The 10,629-nt window shown below is 37.1% G+C and overlaps 1 protein-coding gene across 1 annotated transcript; it reads left to right on the plus strand.

Annotated features, from left to right (window-relative positions):
* The first annotated feature begins 8,269 nt into the window (after positions 1-8,269).
* LOC129308031 (uncharacterized) lies at positions 8,270-9,564 on the plus strand. The gene is made up of 6 exons (XM_054948995.1): positions 8,270-8,487; positions 8,577-8,656; positions 8,813-8,917; positions 8,994-9,072; positions 9,147-9,245; positions 9,330-9,564. The coding sequence occupies exons 3-6, from the start codon at positions 8,841-8,843 to the stop codon at positions 9,414-9,416; spliced, it is 342 nt and encodes a 113-aa protein (XP_054804970.1). The 5' UTR covers positions 8,270-8,487; positions 8,577-8,656; positions 8,813-8,840; the 3' UTR covers positions 9,417-9,564.
* The last annotated feature ends 1,065 nt before the right edge of the window (positions 9,565-10,629 follow it).

A 10,629-nucleotide genomic window follows, 5' to 3' on the forward strand; every position in this document is an offset into this window, starting at 1 on the left:
TTTAGCTGAATCAGTGCCTATACTAAGTGTTGAGAATTGACTAAAAATGTGATGTTGTGTAGATTGAGCATTTGTGAAGTTGCTTATGAGAATCTACATCCTTGAGAGCTTAGTATAGTTGGTAACCTTTGATAATAAGGTTAAAAGGTAACTGGAGTAACCTTTTACTTGTTCATTTGTGAAATTGTTTATAAGTATTTTTATATAGAACTATGTGCATTGTATTTAGGAACTGATAGAGTAGTAATATTGTGAAAGAGATATGCATGTGTGTGTGTAAGTAATGTATGAGATAAATGAAAAGGGACATATACAGACATGTGCATTGCATCCACGAGTATACCCTAGACTAGGGTAAGGGGTCGTAACCCTACTCTATGGAAGTCTAGCAAGTCTTGAAAGTCTTAAGTATAGAGCTTAACTCTACTAGAAAGGACCTAAGATATCCTGATGGTCTCGAGTGGAAAGTTTGACTGTAACATCCTGAATTTGTTTTATTTTTGCATTACCACTAATTAGGGTTCGAATTCATGATTTAATATAGGATTAGGATTTTGGATAGTAAAGTATTGTATTGACTTATTTGGGATGTTATATAAGCAGGTATGAGTAGAATAATGAAGTCCTAATAAAGAGTGTATGAGCATAGTGAGGATTACCCTTACTATGCATGTGCCACAGTACAGGATGGGTGCATCGCGGTACATGGAGCAAAGTTTTGATAAATGAGAACGTGTCCAGCTATTGAAAAACAGAAAGGAGATCAAGAGAAGATAGATCTGGCATAGAGAAGAAAGAGTTCTTAACTAGGGCAAGCAATTTCAAGAAAGAGGATGATGTTTCTAACCTGTTACTTATGGGTAAGTCTCATATTGCCTTAACCTCCAATTCTACCATGTTTTCTCTTAGTTTTAACTATTGAGAAATTGAATTCAGAAGTTTTAAGGAGTTGATTTCTTATCCAATAGTATTAAAAAGGTCCTTTAGGAATAAACTAGTATTTTGTGACTAGTTTGAGTTGGAACGATAAAGTTTTAAAACTACAGGCTCAGCTTGACTTAGTCTAGAGAGAGAGTAGTGAGAAAGAATTTGATTGTGAGGGAGTTAATGCTTGGATGGAGTGGTAATCGGTTATACTATGTGTGAATGAGTATAAGTAGAGGTAGTAGTAGCAATTAGGTTTTAAATTGCTATAATTGGCACTTTTAGTCAATAAAATAATTGACTTTAATTGCCAATTTGATGTAGATTCTAGCGTATGATGCATAAATAGCAGAAAGAGATTTGAGAAAGGGAATGTAACATGGGTAACCCTTTTTATTGAATAGAAGGGTTAAGGTAACCATATAGTTTATTATGTTTATTAACTATTATAACTGTATAAAAGTAATTGTATAATTGTGAAATTATGGTTTTGTTAGTTTTTGTGCATGGTTTTGCATTGTTAATGCTTTTAGCATAAAATTAGATTTGGGAAAGGAAAGTTTGATGATTTTTAGTTTATTTGATATATATATATATATATGTATGTATGTATGTATGTATGTATGGTATGAAAGTGTGGAATTGAGATAAATTGTGTAAAAGCATGATCATGGGGGGAGATGTGTGTGTGTGTGTAGAGATGTGAGTGAAAAAAATTCATATGGTCGGGTTGGCATTATAGGACATCCGGTGTAGCATTATACAAGCTAGTACCACAGGTAATCCGTTACAATATTATAGTAGGACTATTACCACGAGGCATCTAGGCAGTCTAGAAACTCCTTAGTGCCTGTTAGGTTGCAACTAGGAGTCAACGATGCCTCTATCACAAGTGTGTTATGAGGGAAACCATATTTCATATATGGGATAGATTACCTTTGGCCGAGTATTTCTACCACCAAACACTAATACAAAATATAAAATTTATTGGATACTTTTTACATCGGTTGAAAGGCAAACGGTGTAAAAAATAAAGGTGATGGCATTTTTATAATTATATTAAATTATGTTATCTTTTTACACTGGGTGGGGGCACCCGGTGTAAAAAGTGTTTTTTAAAATCCTTTCTTCCTTCCTCCATTCATTAGTTCCCTCTCCTCCTTCTCGCGCCCTCCCTCTCGTCTCCCCTTCGTCCGCCCACTTCGCCTCCCCCTTGTCTCTCCCTCGCCAGACCCCTTCCCCCCCATCCGCCCAGCCCTCCCCCTGTCTGCCAAGCCCCCTCCCCCTCCTCCTCGTACCGCCTCCCCCTCCAGCTCCTCCCCGCCTCCCCTCCAGCTCCTCCCCTCGCCGCCCACTCCCCCTCCCCCTTGGTCTGCCTAGCCCCTTCCCCCTCCCCCTCATCTCGCCGCCCCCTCCCCCTTGTCCGCCGCCCTTGTCCCCCCCCTCCTCCCTCGCCGCCCCTTCCCCCTTCCCCTCGTTCGCCCGGCCGCCCCCTCCCCCCCTCCCACTAGATCCGCCCAACCCCCTCCCTCTCCCACTCCCCTTTCCTCGGCCGTCCCCCTCCCCCTCCCCCTCCCCCTCGTCCCGCCGCCCACTCCCCCTCCCCCTCCCCCTCTCCCCTTGCCCACCCCTTCCCTCTCCCGCCCTCCTCCCCCTCTCCCTCTCTCTTGCCCCCTCCACCACTCCTTCTCCCTCCCTCTCAAGTTGAGCTGTTGCTACAGCTGCCGCCACCCAGGTATGTGTTGAATATAATTTTTAAATTTTATAATGTTTAAATTTAGTTTTTAATGATATTGATTGTTGCTGGGAGTGCTGTTAGTGGCTTCATAAGGCCTCAGGTTGTTGCATGTGATCATTTATTTGGTTTAAAATTGTTAATTTTCTCATGTAAAATTTTCTAAAACTTTTGGGAAGTCCAATTTTTAGGGGAAGACTCTGTCAAATTTTTTTTAAATTTATTCTTTCCTCTAATTTTCTTAAATTTAGTTTTTAATGATATTGATTGTTGCTGGGAGTGCTGTTAGTGGCTTCATAAGGCCTCAGGTTGTTGTATGTGATCATTTATTTGGTTTAAAATTGTCAATTTTCTCTTGTAAATTTTTTTAAAAGTCTTAGGGAGATCCAATTTTTAGGGGAATTCTGCCGAAATTTTTTCAAATCTTAATTTAATTAGGAACTTAGTTTCTTAAAATAGTTTGAAGATAATAACATTAGTTATATTCTTTAGGAGGTGACACATGGATCGTAGTTGGATGAATGCTAGACGAACGAGTGACGAGTATGATAATGGGGTGAAAGAATTTTTGGAATTTGCTAAGAAAAATGCTGTTGACAATAGTGAAAGGTTCTATTGTCCTTGTGTTAATTGTTTGAATGAGAGGAGACTAGGTGTTTTTGAAATAAGAGAGCACTTAGTTTGTGATGGGATTTGCAAAAATTATACAATATGGATTTGGCATGGTGAACGATTGGAAAATTATAGTAACACATCTCAATGTGTGGGAGTTGATAATCTTGATGATGAAGTAGAAATGAATGAAGATCGATTAGAGGACATGATCCGTGATGTTGGGGAAGAGGCTTTTGAACGAGCACATGTGTATGATAACTTGTGCACTGACGCAGAGAAGCCTCTATACCCGGGTGCACTGATTTTAGTTTGTTATCTGGGGTGTTAAAACTAGTTACCTTAAAGGCAAGAGCTGGGTGGAGTGACCAAAGTTTCACATGGTTGTTAGAGTTACTTCAAATAATGTTTCTGAAGGGCAATGTACTACCAAATCATTATTATGATGCCAAGAAGATCTTATGTCCAATGGGTATGAAGTATAAAAAAATACACGCATGTCCTAATGATTGTGTGTTGTACAGAAAAGAGCTTGAAGGGGAGGAGAAGTGTCCGAAATGTGAGGCACCATGGTACAAAGAGAAGGGGCTCCTACAAAAGTCTTATGGTATCTTCCAATTATACCAAGGTTCAAGCGTTTGTTTGCAAATACTAATGATGCAAAGAACTTGATGTGGCATGCAAATGAGAGGATATCTGATGGAAAACTTCGACATCCAGCCGATTCTCCTCAATGGAAGAAAATTGATCAATTGTTTCCTGAATTTGGCAATGAGCCAAGGAACTTGAGGCTTGGACTTTCTACCGATGGAATGAATCCTTATGGTAGTCTTAGTAGTATACATAGTTCATGGCCTGTTCTTTTGGTGATTTACAATCTATCACCTAGGTTGTGCATGAAACGGAAGTACATGATGCTATCCATGTTGATTTCGAGACCAAAACAACTGGGAAATATATTGATATTTACCTAAGACCTCTGATTGAAGATTTGAAAGTGTTGTGGGAGGTAGGTGTGGAAGTGTTTGATGCAAATCAGAAGGAGAATTTTAAGTTACGTGCTATGATCTTTTGTACTATAAATGATTTTCCTGCATATGAAAATTTGTCTGGTTATAGCGTGAAAGGTCATAAAGCTTGTCCAATTTGTGAAGAAAGCACAAACTACCATCAACTTCAACATGGAAGGAAGACAGTCTACCTTGGCCATCGGAGGTTTCTTAGACGAGATCACCCATATCGTAGATTGAAGAAAGCTTTTCATGGTCACCAAGAACACAATGATGCTCCGGATGCTTTGACTGGGGATCAAGTATATGAACGTGTGAAAAACATTAATATTGTCTTCGGTAAGACTAAAAAGAATACTGGTGCAAAAAGCATATGGAAAAAAAGGTCTATCTTTTTTGACCTCCCATATTGGCGCAATCTTGAAGTAAGGCATTGTATTGATGTTATGCATGTGGAGAAAAACGTGTGTGATAGTATTATTGGAACGCTTCTGAACATACCAGGTAAGACTAAGGATGGTGTGAATGCAAGATTGGATTTGAAAGAAATGGGAATACGGGAAGACTTACACCCAAGACCAGAAGGTAAACGAACTTATTGTCCCCCAGCCTCTCATACATTGTGCAAATCTGAGAAAACAAGTTTTTGTGAGTGTTTACATGGAATCAAAGTTCCTTCGGGTATTCTTCAAATATTATGAAGCTTGTATCTGTGAAAGAGTTGAAACTGGTAGGCTTAAAATCTCATGATTGCCATGTCTTGATGCAACAGCTATTACCTTTGGCTATTCGAGGCATATTGAAAGAAGATTTAAGACTTACAATAACTAGACTTTGTTTCTTTTTCAATGCTATATGCAGTAAAGTTATTGATCCCCGTAAACTGGAAGAGTTAGAACAAGAAGCTTGTACTATCTTGTGCCAACTTGAGATGCACTTTCTTCCTACATTTTTTGACATTATGGTTCACTTAATAGTGCATCTAGTAAGGGAGGTAAAATTGTGTGGCCCTGTTTATTTGCGATGGATGTACCCAGTTGAGAGATACATGAAAATACTGAAAGGGTATGTCAGAAATCCATTTCGACCCGAAGCATCAATAGTTGAGAAATATGTTGCTGAAGAAGCTATGGAGTTTTGTTCTGATTACTTGTCAAGTACAGAATCAATTGGACTTCCTAAATCTCGTCATGAGAAAAGGCAATATGGTCAAGGCACACGTGGAGTATCAGTGAAGAGCATGAATCATGATGAATTACAAGAAGCACATTTATATATCTTGAATAATATTGATGAAGTTAAAGATTACATATCTTCTCATAAAGAACTTTTAAAGGCAAAAAATTATCGAATGAGAATGACAGAACAAAAGTTGTTGAAAGAGCATAATAGGACTTTTGTGAATTGGTTCAAGCAGAAAATTTTGAATGAAAGTGGTGTTTCTGAAACAGTTAAATGGTTGGCTGGAGGTCCTAACTTTGATGTTATATGTTGGAGTGCCTATGATATTAATGGGTATTCCTTTTATACAAAGTCCTTGGATGAGAAGAGTACGGTGCAAAATAGTGGAGTTATGATAATGGCTGAAGCCGTACACTTTTCTAGTTCAAAAGATATGAAACCTAAACTAGCATCCAGGACTTACTTTGGGGTTATTGAAGAGATTTGGGAGGTTGATTATACAAAATTTAGAGTTCCTGTTTTCAAATGCAAGTGGGTTGACGTCAATAGTATTCGTGATGATAAGTTTGGATTTACAATGGTTGATCTTAAAAAACTAACTTTTGGAGATGAGCCATTTATTATGGCAGACCAAGCTAAACAAGTTTTCTATGTCACGGATCCAGCAAATAAAAATTGGTCAATAGCACTTAAAGGAAAAAGGATGATTGATAGTAATGACGATCATGAATCAAATTTTGATATTTCTGAAACTCCTAACTTCTCAAGTGGGCTACCAATTTTGGATGTGGTAGATGAAGTAGATGATGAACATGCCATAAGAAGTGATCACCATGAAGGGATATGGGAGAATATCCCTATATGAGTTTAGTTTTGAAATTAAAGTATGTTAATTTAGTTCAATTAAATTTATGTTGTGGGATTGTTTTTCTTAATTATCTTATCTTTGATTTTTTTTAATTAATTTCATTTATTTGAATTAATAGGAATATGGAGAATCAAGGTGATGACACTCAGAGCCAATCAATTGGTGATGTTGCTCCTAGTGGGGAGCTGAGTCAGGGCACCCCTAGTGAGGAGCCGAGTCAGAGCCAGTCTGTGAGGAGGGGGGACGTGGCACACGATTAAGAGATCTGACATTAAGTAGGAGTGCTGGGCGTAGGTTACCAATTCAATTTGACCGGAGATGGAATCCGATAGGGCCACATAAAGCCAAGTTTGTTAGTTTTCTTGGCCTCCTATCGCGTACCAAGCCTCCTATTGTGTTTGAGGACTGGCCTGATGTGCCAGAACGTGTGAAGGAACAGATTTGGGAAAGTATTCAGGTAAATAATTAAAAATTAAAATTTTTTTATAGTTATATATTATTGGGCAATTATTGATTATTATCTTATGTCTTCATTGTAGCTCACATACGATGTTCCATCTAATCAAGATTGTCGACACAAGTTGATTTCTTACTGTGGAACACGTTGGAGAAATTTTAAGACTGATCTTGCTAGAAGATATATCTTTATCGAGGTGCCAGAGGGTCAGGCTCGTCCCAATCCTCTTGATACATACCAGTTCCTTGATGAAGATACTTGGGAAGAATTTGTCAGGATTCGACTTCTGAAAAGGCTATGGTTTGTTAACTTTTAATTTATTTAAGTTTTATTTAGATTTACTTCAATTATAAATCTAAAATTCAATTTATTAACAGGAAAAACGAGCTAAAGGGCGAGAAATTGCTCGGCAGAATCAATGCCCCCACACCCTGTCTCGTGGAGGTTATGCTAGAGCTGATGATATACTGATGGCAGAGAAACAGAAGAAGAGAGAAGAAGAAGCCAAGTCTGATCCTTCCATACTCCTTTCTCCACCATCACCTGTCTCTCGAGAGGAGAAATGGAGATATGGACATCAGTACAAGAAAGGAGGCTATACAAGTGAGACAGCACGGGAGATTGCCGAGAGGATTGTAAGTAAAATTATTATTCCTTGTCCCTTTAAATTTCTATACAATTGTATATATTATTAATTAATATTGTTATTTTTATATTATAGGATACTCTTAAGGAGCAACAAGCCCAAGGAAGCTTCATTCCAGAGGGCAAAAATGATATCTTAACAGTTGCTACAGGCAAGCCAGAGCATCCGGGTCGTGTGAGGGGCGTTGGATATGGTGTGGGCATTAAGGACTACTTTGGAGCACCTGCACGTCCCAATTCAGGAGGTGTAGTGACTAGAGAAGAGCTTGATACATTGATATCCACTGTGAGGCAGCAGACTAAGGATGAGTTTGAAGCTTCATTTGTAGCTCGGCTTCTACAAATGAAAGAGCAAATGAAGGAGGAGATGATGAGCATGATGAGCTCACGACAGGAGACAACTGCTGAACCAGTTCATACGTCTCCTGCATTTCATAGTACAAAAGGGAGTAATATTCTTGAGCGTGTGTCAGAGGGTCCTTCTGGTGACAACATTGGTGAACCATGTGAGATATTTCTAGAAGATCCTGATAAACGCTTGGTTGCTCTTGGTAGCATCTATAGCTTGGGGTCAACCATCCACCACAAGCAAATTCAAGATGATCAAGTAAGAGTGGTGGTTGCAGATCCAAAAGTGCCAGATGCTTTGGTTCCATTCCCTACTGATGAGGTGAAGACTGTGGTTGAAGCTGTTGGCAATTTTATCCTATGGCCCAAGAGACTTGTGAATCTAGTTCAAGCTGTGGTACGAAATTTCATGAATTTTTATTATGTAGCAACTTCCTAATATATGTTTTTTATTAACTATTTCTTGTCTTTTTATTATGTAGAAGCTTTCCTCGCCGAATCTCCCAAAGCTTCCACAACCCTCGTTGACTCCGCATCAGCGAATGATCTTAATGGCGTATGATTTATCATTCGAATTCAAGAGTTTAGAAATGGATCCGGAGGTTGTGGGCAAGAAAGACATGATAGTGACAATTGAACGGGAAGATTTGGTTCGACTTCTGTCGAATAATCAGCTTACCACACCACACATTGAACTATTTATGATGTAAGTATATTTTTCTTTAATATAATTGCATTGTTGTAAGTAAACTTAATCATCAAGTTTAGTAAACTAATATAATTGCATTGTTGTAGGTATCTTCATCATTTGTGCATTACATCGGGCAAAGGTGATAAGTTTGGATTCCTTTGCCCTCATCACATGACAGAGAAAGGTAATACTCCAGAGTTAAGGGCCGCGTACCTCCAACAGAGAATATGTGAAGTCAAAAAGGACGTTTTTATGGCTCCATATGTGCACTCGTAAGGATCAATTTATAATTAATAGTTTTTTAATATGGATTTACTTTAACTTGTATCATATTTAGCAGGGACCATTGGCAGTTATTTGTTCTTTCAATGAAGAGCAACACTGTCGTCTTTTTATGCTCCCTCCATTACAAACTTGGGAAAGAAATGAAGAAGACGATAGACTTGTAAGAATACTTTTACTAAACTATTTAATTTAATTTTTTTTGAATATTTTTACTAACTTGGTAATCTTGATCATAGGGCAATGAGAACATATCAAAATGTAGTCTTACAAAAGCATGGACATGAGCTCAAGGATCCCACATGGATTGAGCCAAAGGTGATGCTATACTTTATTAATATGTTCAATTATTAAGATTTCTTACTAATTTTTTATGATTTGTTCTTATATAGAGTCATAGACAACCGGTGAGGACGAACTTGTGCGGTCTATATGTCATGAGGCACATGCTCAATATTATCACATTAGGCATGACCGAATTTACAAAAGAGGTAAATATATATATTTTTAAAAATTTTATTTTATTATGTTATTTGAGATTGATTAATATGCCTACTTTATGAATCAAATTTTAGATGTTCGACAATTCGGATGCATTTTCTGAAGCTGAAATTGAAGACATCCGCATACGTTGGGCAACCTATTTTGTGGAGAACTTGTGAGGTTTTTTGTTACTTTTAGACATGTTTTAATTTTGATAGTTGACACAATTTAGATAATTATTAGTTTTCCTAATAGTTAAATAGTTTTGTATAGTTGATAAATACTTGATAAACAATTGTAAATGAATTGAGCTGTCTGATTTGGCAATTTTTATGCACAGGAATGGCAATTTTGACAATTTAGACAATTATTAGTTTTTTTAATAGTTAAATAGCTTTGTATAGTTGATAAATACTTGATAAACAATTGTAAATTAATTGGGCTGTCTGATTTGGCAATTTCTATGCACAGGAATGGGTAAAATCGATAAAATAAATATAGTATAAAAAAATAAAATACTTTTTACATCGGTTATTACCACAACCGTTGTAGAATATAATATTTTTTACACCGGTTTGGATAGGTAATAACTAGTGTAAAAAATATTATATTCGACAACGGTTGTATAATAACCGGTGTAAAAAGTTAAGTAAATTTTTTTTAATTTTCTTGTATATAATTTTCAACATCGGCTCTATAACCGATGTAAAAAATTTAATTTTTACATCGGGTTTATAACCGATGTAAAAAGAGGGACTTTCTACATCCCCTGGAACAACATCGTCTCTTTAACCGCTGTAAAAAGTCGTTTTTTAACCGCTGTAAAAAGTTATTTTTGTACTAGTGAAAAGTGTGCTCAAATCAATGAGTGATTGATCTAGTAGAGCCTATGGTTTTGTGTTAGGGAACATTGGAGGTTTGGTGGCTAGATGATCATGCTAGTATGGTATTTACATACTTTGATATATAATTGCTATTGCTCTAGTTTTGTTACTTGGGCATGGTTATTTGTTGTAATAGATATTAAAAAAACTATATTGGTTACAAAGATTTTTATCTCACTTGTGGTTATTTATCTTTTTTAGGTTCTGGTGGTAATGGTGTGAAAGGGAAGGAACTAGGTTGAGAATAGAGATTTCTTGATACAATCTTGTAAGGAATGGTGTAATGAATTTGTACATAAGTAGTATTAAATGTATATATAAGTTTCTATAAGAATCATCTCGAGTGTATGGTTGCGCATAAGTGTCTTGGTTATATATGTGGTCATGGTTTTGATAATCTAGCCCATAGTTTGTATATGTGTTTATATAGTGAAAATGATAGTATGGACTAGTGAATGAGTATATGTATATGTAGAGAAGAACTATGATTAGTAGGAGAAATTTTTGG

This window comes from Prosopis cineraria, unplaced genomic scaffold (genome assembly GCF_029017545.1).
Source record: "Prosopis cineraria cultivar Desert tree isolate PC_DT_omini unplaced genomic scaffold, ASM2901754v1 PC4, whole genome shotgun sequence".
Taxonomy (NCBI): domain Eukaryota; kingdom Viridiplantae; phylum Streptophyta; class Magnoliopsida; order Fabales; family Fabaceae; genus Prosopis; species Prosopis cineraria.